At 26.3% G+C, this 21,355-nt stretch overlaps 1 protein-coding gene across 1 annotated transcript in view; it reads right to left on the bottom strand.

Annotated features, from left to right (window-relative positions):
* The window catches only part of LOC105362127 (tachykinin-like peptides receptor 99D), a 71,347-nt gene that overhangs the window by 24,568 nt on the left and 25,424 nt on the right, over window positions 1-21,355 (bottom strand). Inside the window, exons 2-3 of the mRNA XM_011499478.1 lie at window positions 11,483-11,701; window positions 10,105-10,255 (exon numbers count right to left, since the gene is read on the bottom strand). Coding sequence (XP_011497780.1) covers window positions 10,105-10,255; window positions 11,483-11,701 — 370 coding nt within the window. The remainder of the gene's footprint in view (window positions 1-10,104; window positions 10,256-11,482; window positions 11,702-21,355) is intronic.

Here is a 21,355-nt window from a genome sequence, read left to right as displayed (position 1 = left end):
TATATAGTATATAGAATTATTCGTTGGTTGGAAAAAAAAACAATAAATAAAAGAATAATAATAATTACTCGAGGTTGATGGTAAATTTTATTCCATCGTTTCGTTCAATTCAACTTAATCGCGAAAAATTATTGTAATTGTACAAAATTCACTACACAATTTTAAATAGGAACAATTTTCTTTTAGTCTGCCCCGTTTTATTGAATGATAAAAAATGGCAATTACAAATTTTATAATCACTTTTAATATCATTGTTAGTATATATAAAAGCTATATAACGTTTATTATAGTGTGAGTTTGTTTTCTATTGCATATAAAAATCAATTTTAATGGGTTGTAAATTATTTTGCTGAAATATTAAGAAATTTTTTCATATAAGCAGTTTTATAGAATTATTTTAAATTACAAATGTTTTTATTTTATTTTATTAAAAAAAGTTTTAGATAATACTGCAAGTAGGAGAAAAAGTCTACGTTGCGTGAAAGCGAAACTTACCTCCTAACATAATCATCCATTAAATTTCAAATCGTAGTATTAATAATAATTAAATATTGAATTCATATATTCAATATTTTTTTAACTCTTAGAATAAGAAAATTACTTTTACTTTATACTCAGCATTTTCTTTAGCTATCTGTCAAATATAGTCAACACATGAAAAGCGACGCGACTGAATGAATTCTCATTTGTGGTTTCGTCTTGCTGGAGACGAAAATTTGTCCATTTATTATTCATCGAATATTAAATATAATAAAACGTAGCGTATTCAATCATATCGTTCTCTTTCCACGACAAATTGAATTATAAGGTCAATGATTCAATTTTATTATGATCCACGTGCTTATTTGATGCAATTATTTCATTCTTTAGAAGTATTTGTTACGAAAGCTTTTGTAATAATGTGCATTAAATCTTAGAAGAAATATATTTCATACATTTGACTTAAATCTTATATTTTAAATAAGAATCTTTTTGAAAATTACTATGTGGCAAAAAAAACAAAAAAAAAAAACAAAAAAAAAAACGTAAAAGAACTAAAAACCATATGCAATTTACTAGTTTAAGTTGCGCTAACACGTGTTTTGCTACTTGAAATATTAACATGAAAGTGACATAAAACGTGAAACTTTGTGTATAAAAGCTCTCTATAAACTTACAAATTTAGATGGAGACTTCCCTTGTTATTTATACGTCACGTAGTAAATCTATAAAAGCCTTTTCAATAATATATTGTATAGAATTTCTGTAAGACAAAGTTTAATAAGCCCATATATATATTGATTAGTGCGATTACTAATTATTAGACGATTTTGATACTTTCGTAGGGAGCCACGAACAAATTATTTCACAAACTTTAAAGCTCTAATAATTGATTAAATATTTATCATTATGTAAATTAGCTCAATATTTCAGATTTTAAAGAAAACTGTGATTACCTTCTTCCTATTGATTATTTCAATTAAACAACTTCAGTCAAACGTTATGTGAATACATGTTTGTAAGAATAAACTTTTTTCTTCTGATATTTGCTACGTTGATATTTTGAGACTGGAAATGTGCCCAAGTTTTCCAAGTTAAAATTGTAAATATCATGCAATTATTGATTTAAATGTATTTCCAAATAAATGACACTTTAATGACATTCAAATGCAATATTTTCATTAAAGATGAAATGTCGAAATGAATCCTCGTTAAATATAATCGAGAAATTTATTTGCTATTATTAAAAAAAAATTACTTATTGACGCCTATTATTTTATACAGGTATTTATTTTTATAAAAACAAATTCACAAAGATTCAAATTAAAATGTTCCTGTGCTTATAATCATACATTTAAAACTAATTTTTTAGAATAAGAGCTTTAACATATATTTGAGATATTATTATAATTATAATTAATGAAACTTAGTTTATTTTCAGATATTATTATAATTGTTATTCATGAAAGCTATTCTCATTCGAGATATTATTATAATCGTAATTAATGAAGCTTTATTATAAAATTATGCAACAGTTAATGTTTTATTTTTCACACAAATTCTCAGCTTACTACACTTATAACGAGTTATGTGTCAATGTCCTTTAATTTTTAAATAATAAATTTACATAAAATGAAATACACATTATCGCATCAATAACCTATATTCTATCGATTATTCACAGTCAAATAATGATTATCAATGTTTATTTAATAATGGTATTAAGTAATTAATATATAAATAAAATTTTATCGTAAAGCATGCAATAAAGTGTTTTAATGCAAAATTTATCGAAGATAATAACAAAAATTCTTAAAAAATACTTAAAAGTATCAGAAAAATAAATCTCATTTCAATTAAAATTTTCAAATAATAATACTAATAGTCGTATTATAAAATTATTAATAATAATTGATAATTAATGTGAAAATTATTGAAATGGGATATATTATATTAAATATTGTAGACGATCAGGAAATAAATTCGTATATTAAAGTAAGTAGTAAATATATTTTTATAATAACACTCTGAATTTAATTACAAAATTTACAAATACTGAAAAAAAATCTTGACTTTATATCAATATTTTAAACATTATTTTATACATAACGTTTTCCGAGTTTTTGGAGCCATTTTCGATTTGGACATCTAAACATTTAGAATAAAGTTTCGTAAAGTGCACATGTTGCAATACAAATGTACATAGTATAATGTGCAATACAATGTTCGAGAAAGAAGTAATTGTGTTTGGCTGACAATTTTTTTTTTTTTTTTTTTTTTTTTTAATACTTTTAAAAAGGAATAAATTTTGCCTGAAATTTGTATTTAAATTTAAATCAAAGAACGTAGGCCATTAATTAATATAGCAAATTATTGCTTTATTACACATTGTTAATATTATAATGTTGCACATCGTGTATTTTTTCAAAAGTTTCAAAATGGGCCAATTAATTTTATTCCTTACAAAGCGACCGGAGGGACTATAACTTATTATAAGTTAATTATCTCCTAAGTAGTAGAGTGCATGTAGAAATTTGTTTTCTTATGCCTGTTTATTTGATAAGTCTCTTACTGGAGACTATTAGTACTTAACTTACTTATAAAAATTAAATCAAATAGTTTTACTTGGTCAATTTATATGAATATTTCATATTTGTAATTTCATTGATTTTTTCTTTTTACAAGAATGTCATTTATTAGCATTATATTTATTATTATTTATTAGCTAATGTAAGAAATCAATGATTATTAAAGTTTTAAAAGCTCTCGTTTCATTTAGATATTACAATTTATTCACTATAAATTCAGAGTAAAATTTCATCATTCTTTAAAGATATTTCAAATCTCCTATCTTTCTAATTATAAAGTAATGCAGCTTTTTAAATCGTTTATTATATCAGCTCAAAGCTATATTTATTCTAATCACATTCTAATCATATTCTAATCAAAATCTAATCATTCATCTAATCACAAGAATAATTTCAGATACATTTTTTCTAGAGATATTTTATTATTGAACGTGCACTATTTTATTCTGACATATAAATGAATTAAGAATAATGCAAATTACAAAGGATATGTTTTATCAAAATATTTCTGAAGAATTTTGTGTTCGCACAAAATGACAAAGTATCATGCCCAGCGATTGATATTAATTCTGATTATTTTCGTCAATTAACGTTACTTATCTCATGAAATTTAATTAATCTTCTAAAATTTTGTGTAATTTATGAAGTGCTCCTGTATGTGAGCTGATTGAATGAAACAAATAAAAAAAAATTAACAGGACATCTGGAATTTAACGTTAGAAAATCATCATCTTATTACAGTAACGTAACTACGAGATAACCAAATCCGTTAATTATAATATTCTTTATCCAGTAATGTAGGTCGACGTGGCATGCGGCCACTACACTATGATCAGTTTCAATTATCCGGAGGTCCATTCTTAACCGCTTCTCCGCGTCCCACACGCTCGTGTATCATCATAACTTTGATTAATAATGCAAGCGTTTTCGGAGAGTGGAGTATGAACACCCCCCCCCCATTCCCCACAACGTCCGCCCCATCCACCGGCCTCTCCCCTCGACCTGGTGACGCTGCGTCGATCGAACGCATCCTTACTTGGCTAGGAGCAACTTTAGCATCTGATACAAGGCGGCTCTCTCCACAATTGTAGCTCAACGTCGTGTTGTATGCGTGATGGGGAACGATAACGAGAATCGTGAAGATAGAGCAAAGTTTCGTTTGATTGGACGAGACGATGTGGAAAAAAAAAAATGGCCCGAGACGAAATGTAGCGCTGATGTAGCTGATGTAGAATCATTTGCCAGTTATTTTTTATTAATTTTTTTCTTATATATTTTGTTTTTAAAGAGCGGCTGCGAGACGGTGGACGAAGGTGATTGGCAGAGCTCGGAATTGTCGTCGCTTTATGAATAAATTTCCCACGTTGCAGGTCTTATGGCCGCTACAGTCGCCGTTATTGCTTTCGATGACAGCGCGCTGATAAAAATGGCGCTATCGTCAGTTTTATAATTTTAAAGGACGGAGGAGCCGTGACACGGTCTTTGACGCAGTAAAATGAAATTAGAAGAGATTATCCTTCAATGAACAGCTTTTCTTTGATTTTCCTTTTTATTCTGTCGCTCTTTCATCCTTGTATTCAGGAGTGAGATTTTTTTTATCGAAGACAAATTCCTTGCAAAGTGTGAGAAAATTTAAACGAAAAATCATTGCTTCGTAATAAAAAACCAATTTTATTATATTTTAATGATTATACATGGACGCACAAGCCAGTTTTGAAATATTGTGTCTTATGTAATTTTTCAACTGATCCTACGTTAGAAATAATTGTTTATTTTTATAAAAATTCCGAGCGATTTTTTGAGAAAATTTTATGTTAAACATTTATGTATGGACAACTTTTTTTTTCATTCCTTTTTTGTGTTTGCTTTTATTAAATAAACTGATTACTTTTCAATGTCATCCCGTATTATGGGATAATGATTTTGTCCCCATAAATGCATCGTTATTTAAGATAATTTCTTTTAATTAAAGTGAAACGTAATGAAATGCATCTTTTAAATTTAATTTCATTAAAAAATAATCTTACTCTTAGAAGATTATCACTAATTTCTTAAAGTTTAATAAAAGAAGAACGAAGAAGCGCTAAAGCCAAATGTTTTATGGGTAATATAATATATGTAGTGGTAATTCGAGGACACGCTTACTTTTATATGAAACTTATTGCTTCCTTACTTATGCATGTATTTAACGAATCGAGTAAATATTAGATATTTTTAACAATAGCAGCTGTTTTACTATACACGGACTATGTTTTTTACTAAAAACGTAACGATATTCTTTCGGAGATGAGACATCCTTGAGAATATGTTTTCTATTCTGCTTTGAAGAAATGGGAAGGAGAAACTTATAAGATTGCATTCGACCTTGTTGGTAACTTTTCTCGATTTTATTCGTATATTTTAAAATAAAACGAGTCACAAGAGTTATAGATTATATGGTAACAATTTAAAATATTTTCATATTGCATGCAACTTTTTAGAAAGCTCTGGATTATTCTCTACGTCTACAGAATATTTTATGATACAGTCCAACAATTTGCAGCACTTTGATATGTTGTAAAGACAATAGTTGACAATTGCGGTAATATATATATATATATATATGTATGCATATTTTAGTTATGAATTTGATTTCAAATATACCAACGTTAGTTCATATACGGCTAACGAAAGCTTACGAAAAGAAAAAATGGTAAAACTGCTATGTGACAAGTATCATAAGTGTTAGAAATATCAGTTTGTAACATTTATTATTAACAAGAATAAAGGAAGGCACACAGATTTAGGAAGCAAAAGTGTTATGAAAGTAATCCATAACTATCGGTGACTGAGCTGCAGATCACCAGCTCTCAACTGCTTTTCATTCCAATCCGCAACCAAAGTCGACGATTTATCGAGCTTGAGTATAGACAATTGAGCCAACGTGTAGCCAAGAAAACTATTCTTTCTCCAGCTTAACAAATAAGTGCATTAAAACCCTAAAAGAGTCTTGCCAGCTTGAGTTAGCATTAGTCTTATGGTTTTGCATCGAGCTGTCGACTATAAGAGTGAGAGATAATCATAGAGAGAGAGAGGGAGAGAGAGAGAGAGAGAGAGAGAGAGAGAGAGACTTTCTAATCACACGGGCAAAGCCAAGAAAATCGCACTCGGGAGAGATATAGACTCATTTGCTAAATTTATGATGGTGGCTGAGCGTGGATTTCCCAGCTTGACAAGAAAATATCGTTACGTGCTAATACGTTTCCTTTAGTATTCCTCAATCAAACAAGTGCTCACCCTCATCTCTCTCTCTCTCTCTCTCTCTCTCTCTCTCTTTCTCTTTATGTTTCATGTGGTAATAGCGTCAGTTCCTTTGCAATTTTAACACAAGCAACGGCGCTTGAAGTAGAATCAAGGACCTGTTCGCCATGGCATACACATAGATGAATGGGCGCCATGAATGTGTAGGTAGCAATTGGCACGTCAATTGTGCTTATAAACGTTTTTGATGGTACGGTTATTTGAGGCGGTAAGGATTCGCTGTTGCGTCAAGTAAATGACTCCATAACGATGCCTTCGAGAATAATTAATTTTTGTCAACTAAATTAGAAATTTTGTTTTCATCAAACCGTTGATGTGGTAGCTCAAAAATTCTAACCAAAATGTGCAATATTGAAAGTTGAATTATAATTTTTTTTAATTTTTAATGACATGATAAGTAGAGTAGTTGAATTATTTATTGCATGTATTAAAAAATATAATCTTGGCTTTAAATAACTGAATAAAAATCGTCGAATAGCTATTTTCATTTTTATTGATTACATTAGCCAATATATTTTTCATAACTGTTATGATGCAAATAAATACTCGTTCATTTAGTTATAATTATATACGATGTCAAAAGCAAAAAGAAGTAGGCAATAGAGAGATAATAGAAGAAAGGGAGAGAGAGAGAGAGTGAGAGAGAAACAATAAAGTAATAAGAAACAAATCTGAAAAAATTTATTAAGCCAAAGTAAGTATAGATGAGGAAATTTAAATTTATGATATTGTTCAATCATTATCATAATGAATCGATCATCTTATTCTTTTAAGCGAAAAAAATGAATATCGATTTATCTATCGGTATAACTTATCAATAATAACGTAAAATGTAATGCATAATTAAATAAATTAGTGTAAACTTATGTAACAAAAATATACAAAAATGTGAAATTTTCTAATATACGTTTATTTCAGATTATAATAAATTAAAGAAAAACTTCCGTATGTTACATAGTACATAAGTGATAAATGCATTTTGTAAGATTATTTAATTAAAATCAATCACATTATGTTCATTAATAAAATATACTTTATTAGATTTATTATATTATGGTAAATTATATTAATAGTACAATGGGATTTACGATCATCATAAGCAATTTTAAAGATATTTTTTAATTTAATCTTTGAATGAATTCTTACGCACAAGTATTTTAAAATATTTATATTAATCCTCATATTCTGTTTATGAGTTAATGCGCGCGCGTGTAATAAATTAAAGAAATGTTCTAATAATTTTATTTTATCAGATAGGCTTAAAAAATTAATAAATTGACATTTTAATGTTACGAGAAATAATTGTAAAGATTTTGAATAATTATATGAAAACTTTAGTGCAGAAATTCTAATTAACCCATAAGGATTTGTTAATAAATTGTTTAAAACTGTTCATATTTGATAAATTTATTATCATACATTGAGAATCGCTAATAAATTTTTAATTGAAACTGAAATAGCTATTAACTTATCATGTGATTATGAATTAAATTTATATTCGAATACACTTTGAACGGAACGCAATGTTTTTTTAAATTTAAGCGAGCTACTTTTGAAATCTGTTTAATGCATTCCTTATTAATTTGAATTGAATATATAATTGTTGGAAAGATATGCGATTGAAAATATTTAACTAAATAAATAGCTTTGGTTAATTTATGCGCATTAATTATGTAATGGGTAACCGACATATCAAAAGGTTAAAATCTTGATGAAGTATAACCTTGCTCGAGTATATAAGTATGCGCGTTTTATACAATTTTATTACCTTTTGAAAGTTATTGTCATCGAAATATTAAGTATAGAGAGGATAACACTCAGAGAGTAATGACTAAATGGGCTGTCATATCGTGAAGATCTAGAAATTTGAAAAAGAAGTGGGAGTAGAGAAATTTGAAAAATCCTTTTTTAAAGCGATTACGGCGAGATGAGTGGATTAATTAGATTTTTTCAATTGAAGTGTCCAGTAGAAGTCCGTTGATGTCAAAATTATGAAATTCGGAAAGAGCTTTTTTATGCTAAAGTAATCAATTATTGTTATTCGTCTCTCTGCGATGGATATGCGTGCCGCAGTTTTGAATACTTGAAGAATTTAAAAGAAATTCATTTGCCTAAGTTATGATACTATACTTACGGGATAATTGATTTCACTTCTATTGTATATATATATATATATATATATTTTCTACTAGAAGTAAAGCTAAATAAATATTTTAAAATATTGTTAAATGTACTTTGTAATATATGATTGATTGTGAATTTTTTTAATTTTGATGGATATAAATTTTTTGTTAAAGATAGATTAATATCTAAAAGTTAATTTTTTATAAATTGTCACTTTCAATAGTGACAGATATTTTGCATGACTTAACAATATTCGTATAAAATCTATTGTATGTAATTACTGTTTCAGACGAAAATTTTATCGATTGTTGAAATTATTGCACATCGTTTTAGATTTAAAAATAAAAGTATATATTAAATTTATCGTGGAAAGCAATACTTTCAAAGTAATAAAATTATTAATCAAACTTAGCTGGTTAATACAAATGTTGAAAATTCCTTTTTTTGCAAAGATAAACAAAGCCTGTATTTGTTGGAATGGCTCTACTTAGCGATATATGATTTTTCTTTGTAATATGATTATAAGTGGAAATGAACAAATTTGGTTTGATATTTATTTAGAGTACGTACAAGAGTAAAGAAATAAGCAATATCTTAGCACTGAAAAGCATACCTACTTTCCTCGTAACACTTTCATCGTTCATTTTAACGAAAATATGGTAATTAAATGGATGCCTTGAAGTTGATATTTGCATATTCATGAATTTCAAGTACTTATTCATTATTAGAAAAACTATTATCAATAGAATTTTATTTATAATTTTATAATTAAAATGCTTAAAATATCTATTATCAAAGTTATGTTTCTTACTTGATTTATTAATTAATTAATTTATTTTCCTAATAATCTCGATCTAATAATCTCGATATACATTGCGATAATTAATATGTATTCTAAATGTATACTAGAATAGGTGAAAAATTGCTGAACGTTGTGTAATACAAAATTCTCTCCATTTATTAATCCTCTTTCAAATTTTCACGACATTTTTCATCATTTATTTTTTAATCAATGTTAAATATACAAATACTTATTTGGGAGCATGACGTGTTATAAGCCAGTATAGTTGTAAAAAGAGTAGACTGTACTACCTTCGTGAACGCGATAAACTAAATTTGCAATTATAATATTCAGTTCTCCATGCAGATGAAGCGTTGAAATCGATATTCGAAATACTTTTCTTTTCAAAGCGAGTAGCAGCTACCTTTAGTAAAGAAAAAAACAAAACAAAACAAGTGCAAAAAAGAAGTGAGAGAGAGAGAGAAGAGCAGGCAAAGCTCTACAAACAAGTAAATCGTAAAACGTAAAATACGAACTTCATTGGTTGAGAAAAATTGCTAAACAGCAGATTAGAATGTGAGGATGACATCAAAAAAAAAAAAAAAAAAAAAAAAAAATAAATAAAAGTGATAAAAATAAATTAAGAAATAAACCAATAAATTCCGTGGACTTTCGATTCCAGACTTGAATTCCACGCTGAGCTCGCAAAGTGTTAAATGAAATCTAGTCACGTGCCCAACCTGTCCAACACATATGCCGGCTGAGGGGTTGGGCAGTTGACCAATCACAGAGCTCAAAGCTCCAAAAATCAGGGCTTCACGCCTGTCTTACCCTTCTTTTGTTGCGTATGTTATCAAGTTGTCGCTGCGTCGCCTCGCCGATGCTCTGCGAGCCCCAAAGTTCGAGGCCGATTCGCGCGTACGTGAAGGTCATCGAGCCAATTGGTAGGAAGTACGTTAGTATCATGAACACCACATTGTACCTGTGCAGAAATTTCGTGAAATGTACAATTGTCAAGAGGATGCTTATTCCACGCGGAGGCGCTCCTTAATTAAACTTTTCTCCGAGTGATATGTTGGAATTAGGAGTTGGATAAGAATTTCATTAAGCTTCTTGAAATTGTAATTAGTTATCGCGCTAGAGAGCATTTTTATCCCTTTGATTATTTACAAAGGGTACAAATATGTATTTGCGCTGAGGATTTATCTCTCATTACTGGCCCATTGTCCTCGTCCCTGATTTATATAAATCAACAACGATGTGATTAAGTGTGATTTATCGAGGCATTAAGTAATGATTGTTTCGAATGAATTTCAATTGAATATATTTAATTGCGGATGTTGCCGTGGCAAATGAGAGGTAAATAAAAAATTGTCGATTAAAGTCTGCTGATACGAAATTTTTCACACTTAACGTTATATTTACTACAATGAAGCACATGTTTACGAGCTAAACAGTACATTATAATAGCGATAAAAGATTATTTTTTTTCCCATTGGTTTTTCTTAGAATAATATCGCACATATGGCTATAGTTAAATAAAATGAAATACAATGAAGTGATAATAATAATAATGCAAAACCATAATTATAGGATATAAAAATATTATTACTTAGATTTACGTTTAGATGCGTGGTTATTCGTTGTTCAACAACAATCTGTAGTTTTAACCGTCAAAAAGATTCCGTGCAAACTAGCGCTCTACCTTAATTAATAATGTATAAAGCTCCATTGAAGATTATCTCAAAATTATTACCTTTACTATGTCTTTATTTTTCATTATTTCCGCACGCTTCGAGAACAACACGATAGAAACAATTTATCCGACCCGACGGCATAGTAAATCTTTGCTCTTATTCCCTTCTATCTATCCAATTTCTACCCATTTTCAAGCTTATCTCCTATGATCTGTCCTTCATATAATTAAGGCACTCTTGGACGCTAATGGACATTTTCACGCAATCCTTTTGTCTACGGAAATGGCAACTATAAAACGGATACTTAACTATATAAACATTATTATTAAACTTGTTGAAATCGTTTAATCCACTGCGCCAAGTCCTCGGTACTGGGATGTCACGCATTAATTACGAAATAAACGCACGCGCGGGCATTGGCATTCCATTTAAAGGATCTTAGCTCTCATCGGGTTAGTCGTCGTTGGCTGTAGGCACCCGACGACAAAGGACATCATTGTTTCTGTACTTACAAATACTCGTCGTAGCTCTGGCCTTTGTTGTCCTGATCCGGCCAGCTCGCGTAGCAGATGACCCTCACCTCACCGTTAGTAAAGTTTTGCGTGAACGTCGTGAAAAAGAGCAGCATCGGCAGCGATAGGACCGCGCCCACCGCCCAAATGGCTAGAGCTATGCAAAGGGTCGTCCTCTTGCCCATCCGAGGCCTCAGGGGATTCACGATCGCCATGTATCTGCGAATAAATCGAACCGAAATTTCTAGTAGAAAGCTCTGCCTCTACTTCGATTCACACGCGCGCACACCCGCACTCTCTCTCTCTCTCTCTCTCTCTCTCTCTCTCTCTCTACCTCTCTCTACCTCTCTCTACCTCTCTCCCCCTTTCACTCTGTCTCTCTGTCTCACTTTCATCCCAAGCATCATCATCATCCGCGTACGCTTATTCTCCCTCTATCTATGTGTTTTCTCCTATATGTTACGTATATTCTTTTGCTCCTTCTTTCACTTATGTAACGCAGACTTTTGTCAAAGCTTGGCGTTTCTTCTCGAAGACCATTTCACTAGATATATATATATATATATATATATATATATATATATATCATAATTGTTGATCCTCGGGGTATGAAGCCGGACATTAGTGGAGTTAGTTTTTTATACTTCATGCTTTTATAAGACAACGTATTATTTCTCTGATCGCATCCCGGTATTTTCTCCTCACTTTTACATTTTTACTAATGCCTTTTAACAAAATCATTCTCACGACGTGTAAGCCATAATTTTACATTAAAAGAGATTTTCATTATAAATATTTATTTAATTGCCCATATTGTTATGCATTTGAACGTATTTGAATATATATGAACGTATATTATGGAGCGAAATAAAAAAATTATAAATACGTATATTAATATTAATTAATATAGATAAATTATATTTAATATATAAATAGAAAAAGTTAATTCGCTACTTGGTAATTATAGACGTTCGATATTAAAAGACGTAGTTATATGATTTTCTACAATAATCTTATTAAATTTTGCTACGAAGTCTGCAATCGGCTTATTGTTAATTAAATAACACTTCAAATAGCTGACATTATATTAAACAATATAAATTTAAATTTCTAATAAAACATTGAAAATGCTTGGTTAATATAAATAATCCTAATACGATAATATGCTTTAGGATAAACTAATTTTCTATATGTTTAAATTAATTTATGCTAAGTCCAGCTTTTAACGTTAAATATAAATAAAAAATTAATGGCATATATTGTATAATATACAATAATAAATAGAATAATTTGTTTTTAAATATTTTTGCATAATTTTGGCGATAGAAAATATTCTTTAAATATTGTAAAATAGTTTGAATAGCTTGAAATTTTCTGAGATAATTTTTCTGAAATGTTGAGATTAAGCAAGAATTTAATATAGTTCATACGTATAATTTATCAATAACTTTAATTGAAAACTAGTTAAATTATTTTTACGACAGTTGAAATTATCGAACACTGATTATGAATTCAAATAGATTTTACTAAACATGTTTATTTATACAAAAATATTGGAAACCGAAGCAATCACAATAGACGAAAGTAAATGAAATTAAAATATAAATTGTATCACAATTAATGTAATGAATTTGTTTTTAGTTGAAAATATAATAAATGAGATGCAATACAGAAATATAAATAATATGGGCTAAATATACGAAGTTTAAATCAATTAAAGTGCAATATGACATGATTAATTAATTAGAAATACATCTTTATAATAAATTCATAAAAAGAAATTAACAACATCTTTTATTTTATAATTATTTATAAAAAAAAAATAAAAAAAATTAATATAATAAATTATCCTTGTACTGACAAATGAATGATTAATGTATGTAAAAATGTTATGTAAATATTAACTAAATAATCTCATATTCCAAAAGAGTATACTTTATTATATAATACATTATAATTATATTTTAATATTAACAAATACTTTAACATATAATTCATCTGTATGCACACAATGAATACATAGTTATTAATATTAATTATGAAAAGTATTTGATAACTAATATTGCTGGTGCATGTATTTAGAATTAAATAAATAAATATCATATCAATTAAATAAATTTTGTTTATGACGAATCTACTTACGAGATAATTAATATGCATTTCAATGATAATATTGTTGTTACAGGCAAAATATAAGTTATACGAGTATAAATTATGTAACTAATGGATATGAATTGACAGAGAGTAAGAATAAATTTGTTTTACAAATAGAAAAAAATTTGTAAAAATGTGCAAACAAATAATAAAAGTAATTAAAAATGGCATAATAATTATACAATATCTAATGCAATTATGTTTACGTAATTAGTTAGAAGCGAGATATATTAGATTGCAAGTTATATGTAGTAGACGAAACTACTCAATTATTGAAATAATAATATCTTAATACGTTTCTTCTTATTTTTATAATTTTACTAAAATCCAACATAATTATCAATACTTGAATTTATCAGACGTTAAATTTCTAATGAATTTTCATTTAAGTAACACAGTACAGTAATAATAAAACTATTAACAAAATGCTTACAATTAAAAAATATTATTGTAATTTAAGTCACATTAACAATATATATTATTCGTATAAATTAAAATATTAATGTAGAACGAAGTAGTGCGATGCAATTATGCAGTCGTCGTTTTAATTGCTCACATAAGACTTTCAAACAATCAGTGTAATCTGATAAGAAGCGAGAGGTAGCGAAGAGTTTAATAAGTTTTGTATTCCGGATTTTATTCAAACAAAGTAATTATAGAAAACTTAGTCGTATTTAACAATTAATTTTTTAAAATTATTCTAAAGTTTAAAGATAAAATGCTTTCATAATTAAATATGTGTTACAGTAGGTATTTCATTCATAAGTTTTTATTTTCGTAATTAATCAATTTGTAAACTCGTTTTTAAATTACTAGTAAAAACGGAGATTATCTTTGAAAATAACTTAACTATATCAGAACTTAGTAATATAAACTAGCAGTGATTGAAAAATAGAATTGTGGGGAGGGGGGAGGGATCGTAATTAGAGATAGAATTATTATATAAGAGCGAGAATTCCGTAGTCCCTTGTAGCTTGTAAGGCAGGTTAGGCTTATATCAACCTTATTCAGGAGTTCAGTGGGCTCACCCCCGATCAAATGTGCATACACCAATCAATCATCCCTATTCCGATTATATCTTATCCTTGCAGTGTTCCACACATATATTAGACATACGCATACACACGCAAAGTGCAGGATTAGTTTTTAGAATATGCACTACAATTGTATGATTATATAATTATTATTATTATTATTGAGGTTGTTAACTTGTATTGAAAAATAGTGTATATTAGGTGTTGTGAAAGTGCTAAAATTATTTTCATTATAAAATTGATTTTTATAATAATATACCATTTAAATACGTGTATACTTTTTTAACGAATTACATCATATTTCTTCCTTATGCAGTTGCATGTTTTAAAAAGTAAATACTTATATTTAAGAAGAACATTTATAGAAATAGATTTATTTAAAATATATGAAGAATTAATCTATTTTATAGTATATTGATAATATTACATCTGATTATATATAAATATATATAGATAATATTTCTTAAAACAATTATAATTAGATAATAAAATACATTGATAAAATTAATTTTCTTTTATTTTGTATTTGAGTTCTATTCTTATTTTCAACATGTTTACTATAATATTAATTTTTTACTTTTAGTTTGTATCTATGCTTCGATTTATATAAAATATTTATTGCTGAGTCTCCATAGTCAGTTTGATCATAGTAAACTTATTACTTTTCCTTAACTTGATCATGTTTAATACTGTGTAATTTTATATCTTTTATTCTTTCATTTTTAATTTACCGACTTAACAAGAAACTAAATTGATCCTTCTTATTATTACTTTCAATACTCACCGTCGCTATAATTTTTTTCTCCTTTCTTAAACTTTTACAATAACTTTTTTTGGTTCATATATAAATTAGTCTTTTAGTTTTATTATTAATTATACTAATGGTATATTGAAAAAGAAAAAATTCTTTCATCATATCTATTATGGCAGTTATTTTTTAATATATTTGATTAATTTAAAAAAAATTTTTCTTAAATTATTATTTTCATTGATTTTTCTCCTTAATTCATACGGATATTATCCTAATTATTTAAATTTTTTAATCAATAAAATTATATTAGAATCGAAGTTACAATAAAACAGAAAATTTGTTTAGAAGGCATTAATTGATATTACAGTTTGTATTTTACAATTAACATATTTAATTTCTTCAAATACATAAATTAACAATTTCAGTATTCAAAATCAACTGTTAGATATTAGGTTCATTTTCATAAATTAAAACTTTTCTAATTGAGAATGTAAAAATAATTTAATACAATTCATTTTGCACAAAATACGAGAAGAGTATTGTTATTTAAGATATTATTATAAGTTGTCATGTTTTATTTCATAGAACCGAACATAAGACTGTAAATTTGTAATTGCATTTAAATAATTATTGGATACATTAATAAGAAAATTGCTGTTATATTAGATATTAATTAATTTATTTAGATCCCTATTATCAAATGCATATTATTCGTTACAGTATTTTTTACAGTATTCGTTACAGTATTATGAAATTATATTTCATATGTTTGATGGAATTTAAAAATAAAATTACTTATAATTAGTGATGACTATGCATCTATTCATTAGAAACAGTAATACAATATAAGTATACGACACTATTTTAAAGTAAATTAAGCGAAGAATTTAATTACCTAATTTAAGTATTACTTGTATTACTAGTTCATTTAAAATATCATTAAAGTAAATAACAAAAAATGTTTTTCTTTTTTTTTTATCTTTTACAAGGTATCTATTATTTAGTTTCATATTTAATGTTTCATTGTTAAATGTGGAATTCATTATGTAGTTTGTAAGAGCAGAAGTAGATATTTTTTTTTAAAGAAAATAATTCATAAAAATATGAGAAAATATATTAAATTTCTAGTCAATTACAGTAATTTCATTTCCTTCATATCTTTCTTTATTTAGATTAAATTTTTAATGAAGCTAGATACAGATTCTACAATTAAAATGTATTCTTGAATGAAATATGAGGTCAATAGAAAATAAAATTTAAATGATGAAATTTGAATGGCCAATATAATTAAGCCTAACGATAAAATTTTATTAAAAATTGTAATTTTTTATTTATATATCGATATCTTACCTACTGTAATTTATTCAATTTATAATGTATTAAATTAGTAACACTTGCAATAAATATTTATTTTCGTCCCCTACTAATTTAATAAGACTATATTTATGTTCTATTTAAATCAATAATATATCAATGGTATATAATATATTGAATATATAATTTATTAAACACATTAATATTATTCGTTTATATTTTCAAGAAGTTAATTGATAGATAGGTATTTTAAATATTTTCAATATGGATATAACGATAAACTAAAAATTGTATTAAAAATTCTTATATGGATTAGTACTTGACGTACACTGAGTGTATAAAAAGTCAATAATTATATATTTATATATATATATATATATATATATATATATATATATATATATATTTATATATATGTATATGATAATTATTAATATATGCAATTATTGTAAAATTTTAAATACTTTTTCTTAATACAATTTGGAATTATTCTTTATTATTTATCATTCTTTAGTACAGTTAGAAAATAATAAATTTGTAGTTTAATTTTGTGTTTTGAAATTGAGTGTTTTGAAGTTTAATTTAAAAAAAAATTCACTCAATTTTTAATCGAAATTTACATATTTAAAATAACATGTAATCTTTACCATTAATTCTTTATGATATAGAAAATAAATTAAAATGTACAATTACGTGGTAAAATCAACTGATATTCATGTATTCATGTAAGAAAATCAAAATGAAAATTACATTAGTACATGAATTATCAATTTTTTTTAATCGAATTTTTTTTAAACAAATTGACGAAATATTATATTAAATTTACAATACAGATCAACGTGGTAGAAATTTAGAATTTGTGGCGCAATAATCATGCGTCAAAACCCCACTTTTATCATACATTCGCAACATTGCTTCTTGAACAGTAAAATATATCAGTGAGTTTTATTCGGGATGTCGCACAACTTAGATGTTTAAAAAAAAAATATTATAATTTCAGATAAAAAAGAATACAATTTGATAGAAGAGACATTTTATGTTGAATAAGTATTTTAATCGAACTAAAGCTAAACTTACTAGAATTTTTTAATTATCGTTGAAATTAATGATAGTTAGCTCATTATGTGGAAGCAGATTTTAAGTAAACAACTATATACGTGCTCAACAAAAATGATCATAAATTTTTATTCAATTTGTAAAATAGCGAATGTTCTAATAAATATAAATTACGTATTATAAGTTAACTTAAAAATGCATGTATTAAACATAAATTGCTGGAAAATATACTGGATGTGATTAATTGATAAATTCAGTGCTATTTACGAACAATTTAATATAGTTATTTAAATAAATATAAATCTTAAATTAATTATTGAAAAAGAATAATTTTAAATTTTATGCCTTGATAGCAATTTTTTCCCCCAGTATTTAAAGAATTTTAAATTGTTTGTAAATATAACAAAAGTATCTTTCAGATATATTATATATTCAAAATTATAGTATTATCCAAATTAATATTAAAAATTAATATATAATAATTATATTATCCGAATGAAAACGTATGTAATAATGTATTACTTAATTTTCTACTATCAAATAATTTACAGATGCTCTCTTATACTGTAAGTAAATAAGTTGCGATTTCAATAATTTCATTCAAAACATAATAAATTGTAATAGTAACGTCTTTTCGGATTATTTTAAATAAAATTAATACCATCTTTTCAGCACACGTTTACTTTAATATAAATTTTTTTATTATTATTATTTTATTTTTGTTTTTTTGTTTTTTTTTTTTTTTTATATACACACCATTTTAGTATCTTGATTGCAAATTAAATTCACAATCTAATTTCATAAAAATTGCTCTGCTAAAAGTACTATTGAGATATGCATACTTTGAAATTTATTTGAAAATATAAGGGAGGCGATGTTATTGATTGAATAAAAATCAGAATATATACTCCAATAAGTATCATAGGAACGACATATCCGAGGTGAACGGGAAAATTCATCCAGCAAATGTTAACAACATTATAATAAAATATGCATCTTTAATACATTACTCACATTAACACATGTCATTTTAATATTTCTTTTAATTACGGTTAATAATTTATGAGCAAAATTTGTTCCATAACTAATGAAAATTCATGAATAAATGAAGGAAGTAATTAGTTTAACATTTTAATTTTTAAATAAATGCTTATAATAAAATAAATATTGATTTATCGTCAGAAGAAAAAAAAAACACATCACAATAATTTATCGTAATTTTCCCCAACGATATTTTCTAACCAATTTGAAAGCTCTCATTATCATTATCTACAAATGAGAAAGAAAAATTTATATACATTTCTATCAATACAAAACAATGAAACACATAACGCGGAGGTAAATTTTTTATGTACAATACAAGTAAACGCACCTTCATGGTTAATTTTTAAAAATCTGCAAACATATAAATTAAAGGCTCACTTTTGGTTTCTAGAGCAAACAAGTTCCCTGGGTATATAAGTAACCATTATTTGTTGACTCAGAATAAAAGTCTACAAGCTGCAAAGAGTTTTTGCACTTTACTTTTCTTTTAGAATAAAAATTTTTTTATACATTCGGTTAAATTGAGCAAATAAATAACGTAAAAAATGATTATATATGGGCGTGTATTTTTATTCTAAATGTAATTTATTTCTCTAAATTCGCATTAGAATGACCAAATAATATTTCTTTAGAATAATGAGTTCATACCAATTATATATAATGAATGTAATTTAAAATAACGTTTATAATAATGTAAAATAATTTAAGAATGTTCACGCGTTTAGTCAAATATTAAATGCATGATAATATGCTCTACATTACAGTCTATAAAGTATTCTAGTAAAATATACTGGCAGAAATATTAAAAAGCATTATTTATTAAGAAGCATCTCATTAAACTAAAATTTTTTAGAAATATTTCTATTTCATGGGCATATTTATATGGCTAAATTAAAGTTGTAGTGCTTTCAGTAGACCATAGAGTTGTACAATATAAACTTTATTCGTTAATGATATATTATGCATTTTACTATTAAAATGTTGTTCCTGTAGATTAATTACATTTAATTTATAAGCAGATACAGAGTTGTATAATATATTGCTGTAAGTTAAAGAGAAATACTTTGTGAATAACTTTTAATGGATTTTAATGTTTTAGATAAGGCGCACTTGAGATATATAAATTTCGATAATTTATATTTTTAATTCAATTTCATTGTTTCTTCGTGCCGTTCCATTCATTTCTTCATATTTTCATGAATTCAGCAATAAAATTTTCTTCGCCAACAAATTTAATAATCTCTTAAATTTATTTATACTTTAAATTATCCAATGGATGATGTTTTTAATTAAAAATAATACAGTATATATATATATATATATAAATTTTTTTAAAGTCTTTTTTTAAAACAAAAGCTTAATTAATACGTTAAAAAAAGAAATTAATATATCATTAATTTAATATTCTATGATAGTTTTAACTAAATTTAAAGTCTTTTTTTTCGTGGATTTTACAGTTTCAAGACTTTAATAATGAATTCAATTAATCGCCATATTAATATCGATTCATAATCTGCTCTTTTAAAACTTTTCAATTAAAATAAAATTTTCGTAAAATCATGCAGAAAATGGTGTGTGACAGATTATATTTAATAATAAAAATAAGAATGTCATATATTATACAATTAAAAAATGAATACTAATTATGCTTAAATTTTGCATGGAATTTGGAAAGACGACAATATTGCAATACAATACAATTTATTGCGTTAAGCACTCGTATCGTGTGCTCATTATTGTTATTATTAATTTACTATTATTTATAATAATTAAATTTATATGCATATATAATTCTTTAATTTATAATCTTTGATAGCATTATTTATGTAAATTAATTAATTGGAATTTCATTTATAAAGCCATCTTTTTCATCTTTTTCTAAATCACATTAGACACGTGATTATGAACATTAGTTAACTGTATAGAAAATTTTTAAATTACAGTACTCTACTCTTCTCAAATTCAATATCGAAAGACGTGAGCGTAATCAGTAGTAATCTTTAAATTATACAATGTATACGGAATAATCGAATATTTTATTAATAATTCTAATCAATAAATCCAGATATAAAATATATAATACAAGTATTATAGATATTTCAAATTGCAATCATATATACTTTCAATATTTCTTACACCACAATTTGTTATAAGGTAATAGCATGTCAACCTTATAAGACAAAATCATATGATAAGACTATAGAAGCATACGTTACTATAATATCCACATGAACAGTAATTTTGATAAATGGCATCTCTCGAAAATATAAATAGCAACCTACGCTACGTTTCACATGCTTTTTGAATAAGCGGAAAGTGACGGTGTTTCTTCAGGTATAAAGAGATCGCGCTTTTCTTTCACACCTCAGTATCGACTAACGAGCAAGTAAGATAAGAAGCACAGGTTCTATAAATCACACGGATCATCTTGAGCTCTCCACCTCTCACGTATCAGCTCAAGTTTATCCTCTTTCGCTTTTCCGTAATACACTTTGCACATGGCTTTCCTTCGCTCATTTC

This window comes from Ceratosolen solmsi, unplaced genomic scaffold, assembly GCF_000503995.2.
Source record: "Ceratosolen solmsi marchali unplaced genomic scaffold, CerSol_1.0 scaffold35, whole genome shotgun sequence".
Taxonomy (NCBI): domain Eukaryota; kingdom Metazoa; phylum Arthropoda; class Insecta; order Hymenoptera; family Agaonidae; genus Ceratosolen; species Ceratosolen solmsi.
Note: the sequence above shows the minus strand (reverse complement) of the source record. Positions and strands in the feature narration are given on the sequence as shown.